The sequence below is a fragment of the Mya arenaria genome, chromosome 4 (genome assembly GCF_026914265.1).
Source record: "Mya arenaria isolate MELC-2E11 chromosome 4, ASM2691426v1".
Classification (NCBI taxonomy): Eukaryota; Metazoa; Mollusca; class Bivalvia; order Myida; family Myidae; genus Mya; species Mya arenaria.
The window spans coordinates 6,968,753-6,992,042 of NC_069125.1; the positions used below are offsets into that span (position 1 = coordinate 6,968,753).

Below are 23,290 nucleotides of genomic sequence, written 5' to 3' on the forward strand. Positions count from 1 at the left end.
AACTTAAATATGAAAATCTGAAAACTGAATTTTTGTCGGCAGACTGGTTTCAATTTTCGCATAAATTGGCTTATTCAAAGACAAAAAAACGTTCAAACTGTGAGAGTGCAGTTTAATGAAGTGCATGCTCCGGAATAATCTTTCTTTCTTTGAGATTGTATGTAAATTTTCATTGTTTTATTTTCTTATAAACGTTGTGTTCCGGGTAGGTATATCCGTTGATAAGTACCGTGGATGATTTTGACCTAAATGACAGTTCTACTGACAAGCTAATCTCCCTGCAAGGAAGACATATCTGAAAAGTTTGTTATGTAAACTGAACCATCATGAAAATGAAATGACGATGTTGTATATGCCTTAAAGCAGTGTGGCGTATGCCATTACTATAGTGGATAAAGTTATAGTGCATGTTTGCATTATGCACCAGTCAATTGTAACTACGACCCCCAGGTCCGGGAAATAATGGGGACTTAAACTTTCGGTCCAGCCAACCCCGGGTAAAATCCCCGTCCTGCGGGGACGAACTGGTGGTAAAATCCCCGCCAAATGACCCCGCACCCAGGGGCCCTAGGTAAGGCCCATTCCCCGCTACATTTTGCGCAAAGACAAAACCACCGCACTCATCCGGCACTGCAGGCCCACATGAAAGGTAAAAACACGGCCCATTTACCCGGCCATCCCCGGTATACCCCCGGACCTGGGGGGACCGTGGTTACAATTGACTGGTGCATTATATAAACAGTAGTGAATTGAAATAAATATATATAAACTCATCTCAACGTTGACACTTATCAGGGTTCCAAATTGTAAATGCAGAAATGCTTTATTAAGTTCCTTTTTAAATTAAGTTAAATTAAACTTCAAGAATACGGACGTAACATCGTCTAAACCGGAAAAAAACGTCTATTGATATATAAACTGAACTGTGCAAGAACAGCATAAACCAGTGCCAAAACCGCGTGAACAAATATTGTGATATAATTTTTACTATTAATCTTATTTGGCCCCAATGGGGATCTAGTTATTAAAGTCCAGACCAAGTCCTTTCCTAGTTCTTTCCCTGACAAATACTTGATGCAATAACACAGTATGTGCAGTCCAAATATTAACATCAAATATATTGTAAAACAGCGATAACGCTAAAGTTTGCTGGATTGTGGTAAAACCACCTTCGCGCTCAGGCAAATTTCAAGTGTCAGTAAAAACATTTTTAATATCAGCTCCGTTATAATGTGCGGTCATGCATTATATTTTAATTAATAGAAAAACCATAAATACCTCGGAAAAGAACTGCTTAAGAAGTGCAGGAACTGCATAAACTAGTAAACTATCGCAGAAACTAGTGCAAGAACCGCGCACACAAGGTAAGAACCGCACATACAAGGCAAGAACCGCATACACAAGGTAGGAACCGCACACACTAGTGCAAGCACCTCGTACACAAGGTAGGAACCGCACACACTAGTGCAAGAACCGCATACCCAAGGTAGGAACCTCACACACTAGTGCAAGCACCTTGCACACAAGGTAGAAACCGCACACACTAGTGCAAGCACCTCGTACACAAGGTAGAAACCGCACACACTAGTGCAAGCACCTCGTACACAAGGTAGAAACCGCACACACTAGTGCAAGAACCTCGTACACAAGGTAGAAACCGCACATACTAATTCAAGAACCGCATACCCAAGGTAGGAACCGCACACACTAGTGCAAGAACCGCAAACCCAAGGTAGGAACCGCACACACTAGTGCAAGAACCGCATACACAAGGTAGGAACCGCACACATTAGTGCAAGCACCTCGTACACAACGTAGGAATCGCACAAACTAGTGCAAGAACCGCATACCCAAGGTAGGAATCGCACACACTAGTGCAAGAACCGCACACACAAGGTAGGAGCCGCACAAACTAGTACCAGAACCGCATACACAAGGTAGGGACCGCACACACTAGTGCAAGAACCGCGTCCCCAAGGTAGGAACCGCGCATACTAGTGCAAGAACCGCGTCCCCAAGGTAGGAACCGCACAAACTAGTGCAAGAACCGCGTACCCAAGGAGGGAACCGCACAAACTAGTGCAAGATCCGCAAACCCAAGGTAGGAACCGCACAAACTAGTGCAAGACCCGCGTATCCAAGGTAGGAATCGCACAAGCTAGTGCAAGAACCGCGTCCCCAAGGTAGGAACCGCACAAACTAGTGCAAGAACCGCGTACCCAAGGTAGGAACCGCACAAACTAGTGCAAGAACCGCGTACCCAAGTTAGGAACCGCACAAACTAGTGCAAGAACCGCGTACCCAAGGTAGGAGCCGCACAAACTAGTGCAAGAACCGCGTACCCAAGGTAGAAACCGCACAAACTAGTGCAAGAACCGCGTACCCAAGGTAGGAACCGCACAAACTAGTGCAAGAACCGCGTACCCAAGGTAGGAACCGCACACACTAGTGCAAGATCCGCATAAACACGTGCAAGAACCTCATCCATAAGTGCACGAAATCAAACATTAGTTTAAGAACCGTATAAACAAGCATTAATTAGTACAGAAACCGCAAAAAAACATCGCAAGAACCGTATTAACTATTGAAATCACCATACCACAGTGTACGAACAGCACCAAAAACAGCAGAAACCTCATAAAAACGTGCAAGAAACGTATAAACTAGTTCAATAACAGCATAAACCAGTGCATAAACCGCATTATCTAATACAAGAACCGCATAAGTAAGTGCAGGAAACGTTAACACTTTGACAGGAACCTCATTTATTAGTGTAAAAACCGTAAAGACAAGCAAAAACTAGTGCAGAAACAAGCATAAACATCGCAAAACCGTTAGAACTAGTGAAAGAACCACACAAACTAGTGTAAGAACAGCATAAACAAATGCAGAAACCGCATGCACTTAGTGCAAGAACAGCATAAACAAGTGCAAAATCCGCATGCACTTAGTTCAAGAACAGCATAAACAAATGCAGAAACCGCATAAACAAATGCAGAAACCGCATAAACTAGAGAAAGAACCGTAAACTCTAGAGCAAGAACAGCATAAACACATGCAGAAACCGCATATACTAGAGAAAGAACCGTAAACACTAGAGCAAGAACAGCATAAACACATGCAAAAACCGCATGCACTAGAGAAAGAACCGTATACACTAGAGCAAGAACAGCATAACCACATGCAGAAACCGCATAAACTAGAGAAAGAACCGTATACACTAGAGCAAGAACAGCATAAACTCATGCAGAAACCGCATAAACTAAAGAAATGACCGTATACACTAGAGCAAGAACCGCATGAACTAGTGCAGGAACCGCACAAACTAGTGCAGGAACAGCACAAACTAGTGCAGGAACCGCACAAACTAGTGCAGGAACCGCACAAACTAGTGCAGGAACCGCACAAACCAGTGCAAGAACCGCACAAACTAGTGCAGGAACCGCACAAACCAGTGCAATAACCGCACAAACTAGTGCAAGAACCGCACAAACCAGTGCAAGAACTGCACAAACTAGTGCAGGAACCGCACAAACTAGTGCAAGAAGAGCACAAACTAGTGCAGGAACCGCACAAACTAGTGCAAGAACAGCACAAACTAGTGCAGGAACCGCACAAACTAGTGCAGGAACCGCACAAACTAGTGCAGGAACCGCACAAACTAGTGCAAGAACAGCACAAACTAGTGCAGGAACCGCACAAACTAGTGCAGGAACCGCACAAACTAGTACAGGAACTGCAGGAACCGCACAAACTAGTGCAGGAACCGCACAAACTAGTGCAAGAACCGCACAAACTAGTGCAGGAACCGCACAAACTAGTGCAGGAACCGCACAAATTAGTGCAAGAACCGCACAAACTAGTGCAGGAACCGCACAAACTAGTGCAGGAACCGCACAAACTAGTGCAAGAACCGCACAAACTAGTACAGGAACTGCAGGAACCGCACAAACTAGTGCAGGAACCGCACAAACTAGTGCAAGAACCGCGCAAACTAGTGCAGGAACCGCACAAACTAGTGCAAGAACCGCACAAACTAGTGCAAGAACCGCACAAACTAGTGCAGGAACCGCACAAACTAGTGCAAGAACCGCACAAACTAGTGCAAGAACCGCATTAACAAACGTCAGTAGTTTCTGGGTTATTACATAAAGATGACGATCGATGTATTGAACATTACTTACCACATTAACTTTAAGAATGCTGCCGAAAATCCTACACAAACGATCGGTACTGTGGCCAATTTAATATCAATCACTGATGCTCCGGGGGCACGTCAATTGTAAATGACAGACGCGTTACGGGCTGTGAGAAATGCCTGCAAAAAGTTGTGTAACTCTAATCAAACGAATAGCTTAAGTTATAAAGGTGTACGGATAAAATATCATGTCAGTATATTGCAATCATGATTTAAGGCATTAATATCTACGCTGCCCATTTTTTAATCTTAATTAACGTCCAGTTCAAAATTGGTGTTATGCGGCTCAGGTGCCTAAACGTGGTTAAACTGTTATCAGCACACATTTAGGTGATTAAACCAAAACAAATTGACCATGAAAGGTTTTATACAGCAAAGAAAGCGTCAGGAAATTAAAATACAACATTTAGATAATGCTGAAGAAGAAACCATAGCGAAAAAGTGTATATCTTGAGCTAAATTGCCCATTAAAGTTTCAAAATCGTACTGCCCACATTAGTAAACATCAGAATTGTGGACGTTTTCCTTCAATAACTTTTTTCCGTGAGCTAATAACTTGAAATCAAAAGCCGAGAGAAACACGGAGATTGTTGAGCCGAGTGTGCTTCATGATTTTTTTAAATAAAGCATTTATATTACTTACCAGGCAAAAACAGGTTCCAAAAATCCTTCTTTTTAAGGTTTCGCCGCCACCTTGCAGCTTAGCAACTTTAAATTCTCACTTAAACCTTTGCAGATTCGGAATACGCGTACCTCCCCTCCCCCGGTCACCGGAGAGCCGCCGATCTATTACGGTACCCTACCAGTGCCCTGTTGGCATTAAGAAAGCCATACCGGAGTACTGCCGTTATTCTGACGTTGTAGGCCTGATGCTAGCTTGTTAAAAAAACTATACTGTCGCCTGCCGTGGCTAATTTTTCGCCCATGGTCTAATGATATTCTGACGATGTACTACCGTTTTCAGCGTTATGTTACCGGTGCCAACCGTACTAGTTCCGATACCCGAAAATCGCCAAATATGTGCTCCGACGAGCAAAATCGGCTAGGTATGACGGGCCAATAACATATAGTAAACAAACTAAATACATTGAAGGTAGTAACCACTCTTCTGTTTCATTCCGTAACATTGATCATAATTTATTGTTTCTGTATATAACTATAAATGTATGAATATATAATGCGGTTCTTTCAAATGCATATATATGAATACATCGATCTGTGCTACGATAACAAATAAAAACTATTTGACTATATTCGTTTTATAGTCTTGCCCCCAAGCACATTGTAAACATTTATTTATGGCCGTAACTCCCTAAATACTTGATAGATCTTTGAGAATTTTCATATCAGGTTATTTTTCACAGTCCAAAATGACTTGTTTGGTGTTTAAAGATGCACTCTTACTCCCAAATAAGATTGACACCAATTAATACTATTGTTTTATTATTCCAAAAAGAATGAATAAATGTCAAAAACAATGGTTCTTAGGAAGGATATCGAGTTTAATTTGAAAGAAATGAGCATAAAACAAAGTAGTTCTACCTTATAAGACTATAGTCGACTACAGTAAATCTTTTAGCATTCACCAATCATTTAATATTTTTGCGCTTTCTGCTTTTAAATTCACGGTTATAATTTATAAATCAGTATATGTTTTCCATAAATGCATTAATTATTAAGTAGTTTAAGGTTAATCAGTCAAAATTTGTTATAAATGTGTATGTATTGATTTTGAATAAAAGTGTCACTTTAAGGTGTTTGTCTCTTGTTTGTTTGGCCTTGATCCATGTGCCTGTAAACAAGCTCTTGGTCAAAGTTTAGGCTGCTGTGTTTTTCCTGTAGTTGCTATTGGTTTAATTATGCGTACATTGTAGTTTCATTTTGAAAGTCACGGAGATTCAGAAAATTAGTACTGCCAAAAATCGTGAGATCCATCAATCCAGAAAGCAAAAACAATGATGTTTTGGTCCTTTGGCAAAACGTCGGACATTTCGGCTCCTTACTATTTCAGCAAAACTTGTGGACATTCCGGCCTCTCTTTGGAAAGACATTTCGGTCCCTTCTTTTTAAAGTATATTGTTGTTTATGTTGCTGTCGTTCACCGTTCCGTTTTACTCTTGACACAGATACAATGCTCTTCCGTGCAATTGCAATACATACTAACAGTTGAACGACGGACGCACGGAACCGCCATCGTGACAAGCATGTCTCGCTCACCGCGAGCGGACTCCACAAAAATGATATCGTGTGGCACAAAGTCACTGTTTTGTGTAATTATTTTCTTTGAACACATTAACATTTTGTTTTAATTCATTAAACAACAGGGGCCGAAATATCTCGATGAAATTTAATAAAGGGGCCGAGATCTAGGCATGAAATTGTGAGGCCGAAATATTCAGGGTCCGAGATGTTAAAAGAAATATTGTTCGAGTCCTTGATAAGTAATGATCTAGATCGTAGTGACACGAAGTCGTTAACATCCCCCCACTCCAGACGGAAAATATTTACATGAGTTATGTCTGAAGCGCACATCTTGTGTTTTCGATGTTATATATCCAAACACATACGTCAAAACAAATTTCAATTACTGCTAGCATAAAAAATGATCCCCACAGTCAGTTAATACTGTGTGTTTCCTGTGTGTGTGATTAAAATGATTATTGTATGTTCTATCATCAATCAAAATACATTTTATTTTTTCTTGTCTTATAAGTCTAGGCACAAAAACACAGTGTGATTTTTTGTTTAAATTGTATTTCTGGGTCAGGTACAACAATACATTCTATAAATATGCTAACATGTTACCATGACAATAGACATTACATGTACATAATTCCACAGAACTTCCAATAATGTCCACTAGGAATATCAAACAAACACACTGCAAGAATAAAGCAACATAATCTTCCTTGGAATGTTTAATTTAATTTTTGAAATATGGAAATTATTCTATTTAATCTTTAAAAAAAACAATTCTAGCAGAGAAATTTGTTACACAATCATTTTTTCATTCATTTTTTTGTATCATTTTGAAGATTGAAATTGTTCATTTAATGCACAGCAACACTTAAAATACGTAAGTTCCTCTGTTTATGCGCACAGGAGTTGCATTAAACATCATGCCCACAATAGTTACATTAAAGGTCAATTTAAGAGTACACATTTCACCAGAGTACATCCTCCAGATATGGAGAATATTCACATCCTGTTAATTGTGGAGTATATTTTCATACACCTGTTTCACAGCTTCATACACATCCACAGCTCTGGCCTTCAGGGACAACTGTAATATAAAGAAATTATTGTTAAAATTTCAATCCACAATAACTAACTGAATACTTTTTTCAACAAATTTCTACAATTGTGTTTGCTGTTAAAACAACAAAACACACACATTTGTAGCCTGTCAGGAGCACTCATACCTGTACTTTTTCTAGTAAATGTTGACTGACCCACAGAGCCAAAATAAATAGTGGTCATCCACTGACCAAGACCATGTACATACAAGGTTTGAAGAGGTGTAGGCAATACAAGAGGTTATGGCCATATATTTACACCTCAACTTCCATTCCTTAAATGAACTGCCTTTCGGCAATTGCGTTCATCATGTTCGGATATGTTCGGATCGCAATTCGCATAACAATATACATGAAAACTATTGATCGTGTTATTGTTTGTAATGTAACAGCAGGTCCCGTAATATATAAATCAACATTTTAAAAAGTGTTAATTTATTATATTTAAAACGTATTGTTGCCAAAAGTGTTTCAATTTTACGTTTAAAAGTGATTTAAAGTGGTTGACCTTTTCCCGCGTTATTGTGACGTCATTTGAAAAAAAATGTTTCCGATTACAGTCTGGTCGTTCTATTTACATAATGGGTAAGAAAGGATTACTGAAAGGTTATCCTAAACGAAATGAAGTATTTTTTAACAATACTTGAATGAGATAATGAACCATTGGTGTAAATATAAGGAATGAATTGCGTGGTTGATGTCATTATCGGGGATATGAACGTACTTTGACCAGCCCAATTGCGTTCATGCCCCGATAATGACATCAAGCCAGCAATTCATTCCTTAAATAAACTAGTTGAAGCCCCCAATAGACTCATGTTCCAGTAAACTCGTGTTACACTGACCGTTCCAAGGCAGTTATCCCATCATGTATTAATAATCCAATCATTTATCGGTAAACGTACTTTGATGAGCATGCAGTTTTTCTGATGTGTTTGTGTTTGTATATGTGGTGTTAATGCATTTGTATCTCAAGTCAAGTCAAGTCAAGTTTCCTTGATTTCACTCATTCCGATACAAACATGGATAAATGAGGTAATATCAAATGATAAATGTCACAGAGGCAAACGAGTGAAATGGGTACATTTAAAGGTTTGTTTTCTTATATTACAAACGTTTGACAATGATTATTATATTTAGTAAATTACCAGTGTAATCAATCTGGTTAATTTATTGTCACATACATTAAGTGGATAAATAAATAAATGGAGAGTCAATAAAATATCGTAGCAATTAGAAGGAAAATGGCTCAAATTCTGTATATGTCAACAGGCATGTCCTACAACTATAATGATTTCAATAAAATTGCTTTAACAAACAGTATAAAGTTAAACATCTATATTTTATTCTGGATATTCATAAGTTTCTCTAGTTCAAAAATATTCGGGTGTCTGTAAAAGTAGGGTTCAAATATTTCTTCCGTTCTTCATCAAAAATATTACATTCGAAAAGATAATGAAATTCATCGTCTAATTTATCGCAATTTGTACACACTCTTTCATCTAGTTCTCTAGTTCAGCGTTGTTTGGGGCCTTGCCTTGTGCCACTAACAGGGTTTATTTTTTAACTGCCCACTACTTGGTTACCCCTGTAGTTTTTATTGTATTATTGTTCAATAGTTATTGACCCGAAACAACATCAAATAAAGTAGTTCCTTTGTGTCAGCCATGCTTTGCAAGCAACAGAAAAACTATGTCTGTTCATCTGTCTGTCTCTGTTTGTTTGCCACCTTTTCAAAGAAGTGTTATTTTTACATAAATTTGTCACTTATTCAACACTATTAATTGACTTAACTGACTATCCACCTATTGAAGATCTAAATAAATTGTTAAGGAATAAAAAAAGGTTTGCAATAAAGTTGAAAAAAAAATATGCATCAAGAGATTAAACAGATCGTTAGTGCTATATAGTGCACTTAAGAATATACAAAATTACGGAACACATTTGCTTCCGACTACCCCCTCCTCTCTTTCAAAAAAATCAAAAAGCAAACAAACCACAATTGAAAGGCTACAGAACTTGATTTATATATTCAACAGAATGATTTTAGTACACTTGTAAGTTACAATAAACTATTATGAAAAAAAAAAAAAATGAACATACTACAAATGAAGGGTTTGAGGGCTGGATTTTGAGTTCCGCCAGGATCCATATGCCATTGGTTAGTTTGAGAGACTGGTAGAGCATGTCCTGGCCTTCTACGTTCCTCTTGGCGATTGTAAACACATTGTTATTCCGTAGTTTAGAAGATACTGTGTCTGTAATGCAAAGTTAATTAATGAATTACAGGTATAATGTGAAAGACATAAACAGCCGATATAATGTTATGTACATATGCACTTTAGTGGTCAGAGTATACAGTATAAGAAGCTGATTCATGGTTTGTCTTAGAAGTACCAAATGATTTTGAATACCCTTATTATATTCTTTAAATTTAAAAAAAATACATTTACTGTAATAGAATATCTTTTTATTTCAGCTCAAATGAGATTTGCAACAAATCCAGTAATATGCACAAACTATGTCATATAGCACAAGCAATGACATGGAAATGCATCCCTGAAAGGTCATGTTTAAGCCAGACAAAAGCAGCAAATAAAGACAAAGCAGACAGATTTTTTGGTATTAAATGACAGTGATAGTTTTTTCTCGACACAGCAGACGGCATCAATGCTTAAAGAGTACATCATCAGTTTATTTCTTTCTTCAGAAAACTGACCAACTAAATATATAAATGAATACAATAAAATAAATGATCCTACTAACAGTGACTAACCTGCATTGTGCGGGACATTATTGATTGTGTACTGGACCTCGTTCGGAGAGGGAATGTCCTTCCACGTGGCGAGGAAAATCTTCTTGTCCATCTCTCCGTCTTCCATGAAGAGCACGTGCAACGGGACATGCGTCGACATGTAAAACACATCGATGTTGTTCTTTATGGCAACCTGCAAGCAAATACAGTAAATGTTTGGCAATTAGAAACATTCAATTTTTGTGGTCAGTCTGCATTTTTTAAGGATAACTTAAGGTATTTGATGTTCAACTATGTGATTTATTAATGCCTTGTTCACCAATGACCTAAGTCTGAGTTATAGACTCAGAAAATCGAATTTTAAAATGTCATGAATTATCTTCAATACAACTCATTTTGACAGAAAATGTGTAAATAACTGTTACACATGGTACATTTTATTTGCTTAACTTAGACCAGTTGACCCTTATTGCTCTTCAACAATTGTACAGTAAAATGAAGACCTGCCATTTAGGGTCTTGAGTCTCAAACTGATTCAAGACAGAAGGGAAGGAATATGTTAAAAATATACTTACAAATATAACAAACACTAATTCTAATTAATGCTAAATTTTCATAACAAATCCGTGCTTTGCCTGTGCTGACAGTATGATAATAAGTACATAAATATTGGATACAAAAACATATCTGAATATTCCTTAAAATCATAAAAAAATCACTGAAAATAATATAATTCTACTTGCCTGAAGGATTGTAAGAGGTTCCATTTTCTGTATGGGCCCCTGCGTGTTAAGGGGTAGCGAAGTGCTTGCACTCTGGTTCGGGGGCAGGGGTGTACGAATATTGATCACCTGGGCTGGCATCAAGCCAAAACTGTAACAAAACATTACTGATCATGTGACTTCAAGAATAATGTATTAATCTGAAGAATAATTTATCATTCTTTTTCTAGCAATACGTTGACTGGTATCTGCCATATATTCCTATTTCCACGACATAAATACCCTTACAAACTTCCCTATGGCAATGGCTAAACTACTATTATACAGAATTATCGACTGTTTTGAGTCTATCTAAGTTTAAAATTGAGTGGAGATAAGGTTACCCCTAGAGATAGCTGTTATTATCACATACTAACATAAAATCACCTCTATTATAAACATTTTATATCATTTTAAAATGATTATTATTTTCTCTACCTGTTTTTGTTAAACTGTACAGCGAATCCCGACATGGGCTGCATGGCCTTGTTAGTGAAGGTCAGCTCCATATTAATCTGGTTATTCTTCCTTGCAAACGTTCCCGTAATCTCGAGTCCCTTCCCCTTCGAGGCTGGAAGCCACACCTCCTGTGGTGGGACGTATGACTGGGTCTGGGGCATCCCAAATATGTCACCAAGACCCCCTAGCATGTCACCCCCGGTAGAGCCTCCACCAAGCTAAAACAGATTAATTAGAAGGGCGTTTCACATTTTTTCATTAAAATTTCAATTTTTTATCCCAATATATCATTTAAATTAAAGCACCTGATTATGTCTCTGAGACTTCCTTGCATAGCACCACCTGTGAGCCTCTGCCAAGCTAGAACAAATACAGAGGGATGTTTCAAAAGTGTTTACTCTTTCGAGAATGTTAGTCATACCTTACAAAAGCTGAAAGACAACAGATTTTGAAAAAAAAAATCCTGGCACAATGCTATTATCTGGTGTATAAGATATAAAACATGTGATCTCAAACTGAGCTTAAATAAAGCTGTATGATATGAAAAACAATGCGTTAGTCACATTTTGTTTTGACCAATACACTTTCATGCACTATTGTCATATGTTCTGGGGTATCACAAAACATAACCTAGGCAACATTATAAATCACTAAAAGTAACTCCATACAGCTAGAAATAATGTCTTCTGAGACCTCTATGAAGTCCTTTCTATTTCCCTGTACACATGTGTTACCAACGGTTGGTGGCACAACCACAATTAAACACAATTCATTTGTCACTGGAACCAACAAATTTTACCTAAAAGAATAGTTGAAAAAATGCCTAAATTCACTTACCAGATTATCCAGTCCCTCTCCGAAAATGTCCATCCCCCCTGACCCCCCGGCGGGGGTTGGGGCAGCAGGCTGGGCCGGGTACATCTGCTGCTGCATCATTGACGGCCCTGACCCCATGTCCATATCAAGCAGGTCCCCTATTAAGGAGTCGGCTCCAGGGATCACGGTCGGCTGTGGGGGTGCAGCTGTAGGCTCCTGGGCCCCGAGCTCCTCTACTAAGCCCTCCCTGTAACAGTTTTAGTTGGCATAAGTTGTAAAAATTGATAATTAGTCAGTTCAAAAATTGTACAAAAGTTACTTGAATACAATGTAGATATATGTTGTCAAGCCAATTTAAATGAAACACAAATAAACAACATTTACTTCATAATGTAATGAATACAGTTTATCCATAGAACATAAAATCAATTGATGTGGCACAGGGACAAACCAGAGACCTGTAATTTTACAACCTGGTTTTGGATCAAAGTACTTAAGTAAATCAACATCCATTTATCCATCATAAACTTACGCCTGTTCTGACTTAGGCGGCAGGACCTTTCTCAGTCCACCCCGTCCCTCGACAAACGCATTAGGGGGCTTATGGTAGACCGAGGCCAGGCTGGAGATATGGCATATCAGCTCATCTAGCAGCGTCGGCTCAATCAGGTCCGTCTCCTCAGAGATGAGTGGTTTCTCGGCAAGAACAACCTCCTTGGCGGCGGCCGGGTCGGTGGAGAGGAGACGCCAGTATATGTATCCTCTGTCTCGCAGATCTGGGTTGTCACTGTCCTATGGGGGTAGACAGGGAGGTTATTATTGTACATTAAATGGGGTTTTGCCATAACTAAGATTGAGGCTTAACCACTTAAGTTTGTAATGGTCTCTGACATATGATAGGACTGTTTGGAGATGAGTAATGCAAGCCGATTCTCTTCAGCCAAACCTTTACATTCCCAGGTGTGTTTCAATTTTTGAAGGACGATATACACGTACCACAGGTAGGCTTTAATTTTCTTTTTTCTGAGTTTAGGGTAGCTGATTAGGGTATGGACAAAAAATATTAATATTTAAGTCCAGTCAAAACAGCAAAGCATGTCTTTAATGCTTACCATGACATTCCAGTAGTTTGTGTTTTAAATAATAATTATTTTTATTTTAAATTATAATTAACACAAATGGATTTCATGGTTAACAGCAACTAAAAATAAACAATCTAATAAAAATTATTTTACCTAGAGTCTTAAAAATCTCTCGGGTCAAGGGGTTTTGCTACTAACGTCGGTTCCCTAACCTAAACACAGGTAATTTTTAAGGCCCCACATGTGTCAGTGTAGAGAGGCTGAGAACTGGTCGTATTACTTCTTGTCAATGTGTCATAAAAGGCCGAAACTTGATAAGTAAAAAACATAAATACATTAGAACACCCAAATCTTAAATCTACAACACAAAACACCATAGTTACCTGTGTCGACAGGCTAAGGACTTGCTGTACAAGCTCCTGGGTATCAGTAGGCCTCTTCAAGAAAAGCTTCACTATGGCAGTCAGCAGCTGCAGCTGTACCTGGGTGTTCTCATCCTGAAAACAGAATTATACTTATAGTTGAACCAAGGATATAATCTGAATCATTCACATCTCACACCATGTCATTTATGAACCATACTGCATGCTTTGCAAGGGACCTACCAGCACATGCATTGAATTTGTTTTGTTAGGATTTAGACTGTTGGGTTTTTTTAAATCAGAAAATGATTTGCTATGAATGTGTATTTACATTTCTTAGAAAAAAGTTTATAAATTAAACATAGTTTTGCCATTTGACCATAAAATTTAAATTTTAAATAAAAAAAATTAAACCATAAATAAAGGGCAAGAACTCTAAAAATACCATAATTAATGTTTCTTTTGTACCACACCTCTACTTCCACAGTGAATATGTGAATATGAAGTTTGAAATTTATACCTAAAAAAAAATAGGAAATTATGGAGAAAAGAAGACTTGTCCCGAACAGCGACCTTACAGACAGGACCTACTGGACTAGTTGATTTCTATAAACCACCCAACTGGTGGGGTATAAAGATAGATTACCTGGAAGCCTTCAAGGAAGCTCTCGAGGAGTTCATCCGCGTTGTCGATACGCTCAGCATACTCCCCAATGATCCAGATCATGGAGGCGCGCGCTTCTGGTTCATCCAGAGTATCCAGGTTCTCGCACAGGGTCGCAATGATGCTTTCATACTTGTTCGGGTACTTCCGGAAAATATCCTATAAAAAGGCAGAATAATTTTTACCTCAAGTATTTTACCAGTTTGAAAGCAGAATCCCTTTTGTTGCTAATGGTGAAAAAGCTCAGAGCAATTTAAATTTGTATAGCAGAGTTTGCCACTGCTATTTAAAAGCCAAAGCTTTCATCAAAGAAAGTTTGGCAGTATTCAAGTCCCTAAAAATTGGGCTAAATCTTTACAAAAATTGAATCCTTGGAAGAAAAAATAAACTTCACTTGGAGCAATTTCAAAATATCAAAACCAGTTGGTCAATGTTAGTTATAAAGTTAATAAGACTTGAAGTAATTTGAATATAACTTTGTGGAGTCATAGTTGGATATTATTTGATTATGAATATGATAGTTGAACAATAGTGGCACAATTCTTTGTTTTCATGGCACGTAAACTTTAACTAACGTAAACTACAGATCAGAACAAATAACTTCAAAAATTGAAGGCAAGGAAGTTCATACAACCAGTTCCAAATTTATAATGGAAGTCCTATTTTCAAGTTGTATACAAGTTATACATTAACATGCTGTGCACCAGTTCCATTTATTACTACAAAGTCAACAAATTGAAACAGTTAACATACTTGCAATACTACTATCACAGTCACACGTGATCGGAAATATACAGAGCTTATATTACAAGTACCTAAAAATAAAAACTGAATAATTTTTACCTTAATAACCACAATAGCCTCCTGCACCACGTAGTTGACCTTGGTCTGAATCAGGTCCAGCAGCGTGCTCACACATCTCTCCGCAGCCGGCTCAACCTTGATCGCGCAGCGCCCGATGGCCCGGACAGATTTACGAACAAAGTCCACATCCACCTCTGTGGCGTATTCCTTCAGTTCGGCGAGAACTTGGGCAATGTTGGACTGGCTCGTAAGGCGAATCATGATGTCCAGCTTCTCCAACTTCACGTAGATTGGGTCATTGTACTTCACAAAGAACACTTTCATCTCATTCTTCAAGATCTCAGACCTGTAGGGAAGAAAAATAACAAAATAACTCTTTGACTTAAAAATATGACATATTTTAATTGCAGTACACTAAGATTGGTATAAAACTGTCAATAATTGAATGGTCAACCATAGGGCAATAAAATAAAATATTAAATTAACAAGCAAAACAAGAACACCATCTCACTTTTCATATCTTTCCTACCTGTTAGTCATACTTCCAGATGCAATGTATGAAAATATAATATTGATCAGCACAAAGAGGTAAGGCTCAGTCACACAATTAGTTCAGTTCAGGGACACATTCAAATTAAGATTTTAGGCATAAATTTAAATTTATCTACTGTCATATTTACAATATTTGGTTAAACATTTGAGTAAAACATTTTTTTGCTAGTATTAAAGCACAGATTGACAGTTTTGACATTTTAAAAGAATTATGTCTCAGAATCTGCTTATTTTGGTATCAATGCCTTCAACTTTGTCATGCAAGAAGACTCACAGTATAACAGATCTCAATTGTTTTGCTTTTTTTTTAAAGCGTTCTAACGCTTTTAGCAAAAAAACATCAAATTTCTAACATTTATACGAAATCTGTGATCTGATATTTTGTCAGCAGTCTAATATACAGTGCGAATAAGTGATGTTAACTACATGCATACAGATATAAAAACCAACGACCCAACAGCTCATCAAGATTAATCTTTAAGGCACTTTGTCTAAAAGTCCACTTCTATGTTTACTACCCACCTCTTCTGCACAATCAAGTTGATGTTTCGCAGGGCGACATACTGGATCTCGGGCTCAGCAGACAGAAGGGTGACAAGGGGTGGGGCTAGTTTCTTCACCAGGGAGGTCACATAGTCACCGCCCGTGTCCAACATTTCCATCAGTTTCATAACAACCTGAAGTTTATTTAAACATCAAGAAATTAACAACAAATTCTTAAAAAGAAATATTACAAGATTGCTGATTGAATATCAGCAAGCAGATCTATCAGTATTTCTATATTTCTTTCCTTTCATGGCTGCGTTACTTAATTTACGCATCTTATATATCCTCTTATAAAAGTATATTTTTAGTATTACATTGACAGTGAAGCAGTGCCAGCTGAGCTGTAACTCTCTCACAGATACTTTTGTCTCATAGTGATTCACTCAATCTTATCAAAACATAAGGCCTTTTCACTGTGTTACCTTGTCAGCTGACGGAAGAAAACCAGCATTGGCATGAGCAAGACTGGATGTTACTCTCTCACAGACAACACTGAATTCATTAACACATCAAATTGATAATCTGCATTTAGCCATTGACTCTGCCTTACCTTGACAGCAGACAGCACAACAGCGGCGTTGGCATGGGCCAGGCGGGGCGTTACTCTCTCACAGATGCTCTGGGCCTCTCTCTCATCCTTGGGCGTGTAGTTGGAAATTGAGTCCAGAATAAACACCTGACCCCACCTGAAGAAGAAAATAAATCCAAGATAGTCAGATTTTCCAAATCTGTTTTACTGGATTACCAAGTAATTATGTAAAGAACTGACTGGCAAGATATTGTCAGAGCAACATTATATTGGTATTAAAGGGGCACAAACATAGGTTTACACTTCATAGATGCAAACATTTCTTTTATAATACGTTATTTTGTTTTTAGACTCACTTGACTTAAATGTTCAACACAAGAAAGCATATGATTTGTGTATAGATAAAAAATAATAGCCTTTATAAATAAAGTTTTAATTCATAGCTATGTGGCCACAAAATCAAAGTGCTCAATCTGTACACAAGTCCTATGGGTTTTGTTAATTCATAAACTTCTGATGTGATGGTGAAGTACTTTTGTCATGCTCAGTCAAACTCTATATTTTCGATATTTTAAACTCAATAGTAACCCTGGATAAGTAACTTTAAATCAAAACAAATGAATGTAAGGGATTGATAAAGTTTGATTTAAGCTTTGTAGACAATTTCCCTTAATGATTACTTACTCAGTGCACTCATTGAGGGCAGTAAGAAGTTTGTTGATGGTGCCAGAGTTCATTTCCAGGACACTGGCAGCATTAGGGGAGGCATCCATGATCTCTGATATAGCAGCCACTGCATTGGCAACAACCTAAACAACGAATAATTAACATTAGAATTTGATCATTCATACAGATGAATATTTATTATATACCTTTTCTTTTTTTTATGCATGCATTCAAACACAATTTATTGATGGACTTCACTGCATGATCAGTTGGCAGTAGCCCAGGCTAGTTTCAAACCAATAAGTCCTGTATTAAAGCCACAGCACAACCCATTCGTTTATAAAATATTTATACTGTTAAAGTGCAGGCCCCAATTTCTCAAAAATACATAAGCAAACCTCACATAAGTATCTTATTTAATTAGGAAAATTACATACTTATACAAATGTATATCAGTTTATCAATTAAAAAGTAGTTTATCTTATTTATCTCTAAAATTTTCATTTAAAATTTTCAAGACACTTTAAAAAAAATTTCAAGACACTTTAAAAAGAGAACATTACACAATTTATACTAAATCAAAAATAAAGTGCCGAGTTTGATTCTGTTGTAAGGAAGTAAGGGACTTAAGATTTTTCAGGAAATTAGGCCCAGAACTATTTAAACCATTCAGCAAAGAATTTCTTCTTTTACCATGGGGTTTGAGTCAGACAGCAAATCCCTCAGCAGGTCAAGAAAGCCCTGGTCTTCCACAAGTTGAGCGTTGATATCATGGAGCTTGGCCACGCATACTGCTGCTGTCTTACGTACGTATGGGTCCTCGTCTTTCAGGCATTTCCTCAGGGGCTCGCACAAATACTCCGTGATCTTGTCCACACGGATACAGCCCATGGTTCGTACAGCGAGGGCTCGGATCAGGGGGTTGGAGTCTTCACAGTCCTAGAATACGAGATAACTATTTAAGTGATGTTGAGTGATACAGAAGTTATGTGCCAAATACATTTTTACATGCAGTTTTCATTCTTGTGGTTACAAGTTCAATGTGAAACCGTAAAATATCTTAATACATTTTGATAGCAAACTGTACACACTCATCTAAGAGATCTTTTGTGTATTTTTATCAAGAATAGATTAAAAGAAAAAAAAATAACATAAATTCTTTTTCAAAATTTAAGTTTATCTCATTGGTAAGTAACAAGTTAATTTTTATGTAAAGCATAATAGCAAAACTGAAAGACAAAACTTAGAATAAGGAAAAGCATGAAACCTTCACAAAGGTGTTGACAGCCATAATAGCCATGTCAGGCTGGCTCTTGGCATAATTCATTAGATAAAGGTAGACTAGCTTCTTCAGCTCCAGGTTGTCAGTCTGCATGCAGTTCACCACGTCCGGGAACAGGGCACTTTAAAGGGGAAAGTTAAACAGTCAAATTATATAATAAAGTGCAACTCTTATACTAAAGTAGTAATAAAAAGTAGTAGTAATAAGTAGTAATCTTAATTATAAAATATTTTTGACATGTTTAAACTAATTATGTCACGATTATTGAGCAGAATAAAAAAGATCTTAACAATTTCATTTCAGTGACGATTGATGTTTTAGGATTAGAATGAATATCGCTACTGTACTTTTATACCTAAATAGAGTATTTAAATAAAAAAAGTTAATTTAAAAGAATATGCAAAATGATGACATGCATTATTTGCGTTGAATATTGATTTTAATTGGGGGGGTTTACGTCTTGACTTGTTCATACCTGTAAATGTCACATTAACCCCCAAAAATCTGAATATGTTTTTACAACATAAAATATAATATTAATTATGGTTGAATCAACACATATTATATAAAAATATCAATGGCGTGGAAGACTTTACAATGTAATCACCAACAACAATTGGAAACTGTTTACTAAGAGTATTGCTTCACAAGCATTTTGGCTCTAAACATTACACATTTTAATTTTACTTAAGTTGTTATTTTAACTTGTTACCTATTTTATGACTTCACACTTTATGATTGCAAAGCAACAAGCTAGAAAATCCTGTAACCATAAACCCTGTTTACCTGACATCTTTTCCAACAGTCATGCTAGCAATGACCTTCTTAACAGCTTCCTTTTTCTTCTCTTTCTTGTCACTGTTGAGCTCTGCCTTCAGCTCAAATATTTCACCTGAAATATGAAGCTAGTCATTGAACTATTTAGTTTGCAACAAATATTAATCACTCAAATTGGCACGATGTTGCGCGAGAGTGTGGTCTGTTTGGTTCCCACTTATGCTTATATTTTACAAAAACATTTTGAACTAATTGTATGGTTATGTCCTCAGTCATATCATAGCTTTTGTATTGATTTTATTGCAAGGGTTATTTAGCAATTTAGTTCTTTCTTCACAATTTTTTTTAGTTTAAAGCTCATGGCGATGACTGAATGGTTAGCATATCACAGCTACAGATAACCTTTTACTTTAATTATATTGTACGCAGGGTTCTCAAAATGTTTGAGTTGAATAGGCCAAATTGAATTTATAACAGGCTTTCTAGGGGGGCCCGAGGGCATGCCCCCCCCCGACTTTTTTTATAACAAGAATGCAATTTCCTGCATTCTGAGCCATTTAGGGTACTGTTTTTCTAGGAGTTCTGAAGTGAAAAAATAAATTTAAAAAACACTTATAATTCGGACATACATACATATTTTGCGAATCCTATAGGTTCAATCATATTTGCAGTAAATTCAAACATTTCGGCCGTGATTTGAAGTTTCTCACACGACGATTATTGACTATAATTTTTCCGATAATCTTACAATCTAGACGCAAACGCGGTAAACATGGTAGATGGTTAACTAGCCTAGAGAAAAATGGGATCATACGGTATTCGACTGAGCGATTTAAATACAATACATTGCCACGCGACTTTAATCTCAAGTTTAACTTACCGGTATTAAAACATGTATTGAAATGTGTCGTACATGTCAGCTGCATATTAAACGCAAAAATGTGGTGTGCTCGTGCTCTGACATCAGAAAGTGTATCGTTTGATCTGCAGCCGACATACACGACACATTGCAATACAAGTGTTATTTAGTTATCCTTTCGCAGGTGTTTGTGATGGGATGGGACTTACATTAGGCGAAATAAATAATTAATTATTGCAGATTAATTATTGTAATGATTAATGAAATGTGTTTTAAAACCTGCCATTTAGCCGGTGTATACGCAAAGCCTAATCATTACTATATTAGTAAAAAGTCAGTTTCATTTCAGACGAGGAAAAAAAATAACTCGGCGAACAATATCTGAAATATTTGCATCATACAGTCAGCAAAATGTGTCTCCTGTGATCTACCAAGTGTTTGGACCGATTACACCAATCTGCAATAACGGCCAATTAGAAGATATCGAGTGTTCATCGTAGCGAAACATCTTTTTTTTGCAGATGGTTGGCTAAATCTGATGGTTGTAGTTTTGCCACTTTTATTAGGGTGTCTATGTTCTTTTTTTGACAGCGACAATGTTTTCTTCTAACAGGTAACCGTAACAGCGCATGCGCGAATTACGGAGAATTCTTACCAATACAATTTCGAATCTGAAGACTCTTACATACGCCGAAGTAAGAATAAATAATCAGTATTAAAATAGGTCAAAAAAGAATGTGACCTTATGGTTTCTACAACAATTCTTACCGGCCGATTTCTGGTTTTAACCGGTCAAATAGGCCGGCGACCGGTTCATTTTGAGAAACCTGTGTACGCCCTTATGTAATTTTGAGAAATTAGTGTACAGATAGGATTTCATTCAATCAAATGTAATGATGGTTGTTAAAGTTTACTGGAACATTGTGTAGATTATATTATGTAATTTGCTTAATTTAAAGCGTATTTTCACAAATTACGACCCTTACATGTAGCTCTGGCATATAGATCAGGAGGTCACATGTGCAATCCCAACACTTCCTTAATGACAAGTGCAGTAACTGGTTATGACCATGAATGTTTTTTGAAGCTCCCTTCATTACCAACAAAACTGCTTAGAAAAGCAACAATATAAACTTATATTTATACCTGAAAAACAAGAGTTTAATGAAAAGAATATTTACCTTTCTTGGTGGTGGTGAAATATTTTGAGTCAGTCATCTTTGATGTTTATCGAGGTTTCTGAAATGGACAAAAATATTAAATGCTATAATCACTTTGTCCATGAATATCGTCCTAGTCCCTAAAATCGCGACCAACCTTGATTCACGGCCATCTTTGTTTTTACCTGGTTATCATGTGAAATGCACGTATCTGCAAAGCTATGACGTCATTTTTACTACGAACTATTTACAAGAGTAGATGCTTTCCAACTCGCGCAAAAATATCTTTAAAACAGATAAATTCACTTGAAACAATGGTTAACACTGCAAACAACGTAGTTTTACTAATCCCAAATTAATTGCCATAGAAACCGATCATATTTGCCACATAACATCCTTAAAAATTCGCTGGTTATTTCGTCTGCTTTGTATACATTTTATCAATGACGGTCACGTGACCTAAATTCTTGTAGGAAGGCAAAACAAACTTATAATATGTGTTTTCATGACCCTATAGTCTTAGTGTCAAAATAAAGAAATTAGTGAGTGTTAATTTCTGTTTTAGGTGCATCCCTAAGCAGTGATATAGCAGTACATAATTTATTTCCAACTGCCCTTAAACATGCTTATGTACAAAATGATCAGAGAGGAAGGCACTTATGTCCTTAAGTCATCTAGAATGTTCAGTGTTCCTGAAAATACACTTAAAGAGACAGTTTTGTCTTTGGGTTAAATTACACTTTCCCCCACTACGAGTAATTTGACATGATTTAATGTTTTATGTTTACAAAATACTGTAAATCTTTTATTACAAGTTGAAATTTTGGAATTAACATTTTTAAAGATATGTTTGACTGTTTTTCTCAAAAAACAATTGATCAAAATAGTGTTGGCCTAATTAAAACGTGCTGACCTAGATTACGTCAGAGCTCGCGAATCAAGGTACTAGAATCAAGATGGCGGCCTAGTTTCAGTGTCTGTACTCTGTTGACATTATTTACGTGAAATTTTGACCGTTTGTTCTTAAATACTTGTGGAAATATGGATAAATAAATGGCATGTCTGACAAAAGTAGTTAAATTATTTCATTGTTTTGCTCAACTTTATTAATTTTTATTTATTCCTTACATCCGCGAATCATGGTGAGTCGAGGATACTAAATGTATGTAGCCAATCGGCAACCAAAGTTACATGTTTTTCGTTCGTAAGCCTATGTGAGTTGTACTTTGTGTCCTCCAAATACTTTTTTTGCAAAGGTGCCATTTTCATGTGAACCTTTGTTTCTCATAAATAAACATGCTATTTGCAAAAATTTTAATTCACAAATATTTTACAATTTGATGATACACCCCCAAAAAATAAACAAAATCATTTCCGGTTGAATGTCAACATTTGCAAGCGTAAAACAACATGTCAACGTTGCTTTAAGATAACTTTACTTGTGGGAGTTATGTTGCTTCTTCCCAATCAAAACTGCATACGGAGTTTAAATCACCTACCACAAACAGAAATTGTTGAGATTTTAGAAACTGTTACCCGAGTTAATTTATCAGAAACGCCACTTCCGCCTTTTGGTGTGCTTGGTCATTCTTTTTAACACTTGTATGTTAAACCGGTTTAACGGCGAAAGTAGTCGATTAAGATAACACAGGAAGATGAAGACAGGGTGAAACCACAGGAATTTGACTCAGTGTTTGGTCTTGATAGTATAAGTGACCAGGT

The 23,290-nt window shown here is 37.0% G+C and overlaps 1 protein-coding gene across 3 annotated transcripts; it reads right to left on the reverse strand.

Annotated features, from left to right (window-relative positions):
- Nucleotides 1-6,932: 6,932 nt before the first annotated feature.
- On the reverse strand, nucleotides 6,933-23,190 carry LOC128232311 (AP-1 complex subunit beta-1-like). Of its 3 annotated transcripts, none has more exons than XM_052945796.1 (18): nucleotides 23,105-23,190; nucleotides 21,590-21,647; nucleotides 19,559-19,664; nucleotides 18,758-18,893; nucleotides 18,184-18,429; nucleotides 17,509-17,633; nucleotides 16,846-16,981; nucleotides 16,272-16,426; nucleotides 15,237-15,543; nucleotides 14,376-14,552; nucleotides 13,751-13,864; nucleotides 12,818-13,077; nucleotides 12,307-12,532; nucleotides 11,449-11,687; nucleotides 10,993-11,122; nucleotides 10,271-10,442; nucleotides 9,598-9,752; nucleotides 6,933-7,481 (listed from the first exon to the last, which is right to left on the reverse strand). In XM_052945796.1, the coding sequence occupies exons 2-18, from the start codon at nucleotides 21,624-21,626 to the stop codon at nucleotides 7,407-7,409; spliced, it is 2,796 nt and encodes a 931-aa protein (XP_052801756.1). In that variant the 5' UTR covers nucleotides 21,627-21,647; nucleotides 23,105-23,190; the 3' UTR covers nucleotides 6,933-7,406. The 3 variants fall into 3 exon arrangements, with proteins under 3 accessions (XP_052801756.1, XP_052801757.1, XP_052801758.1); XM_052945797.1 differs by having other exon boundaries at nucleotides 23,068-23,142; XM_052945798.1 differs by lacking the exon at nucleotides 23,105-23,190 and adding an exon at nucleotides 23,008-23,032.
- Nucleotides 23,191-23,290: the final 100 nt, after the last annotated feature.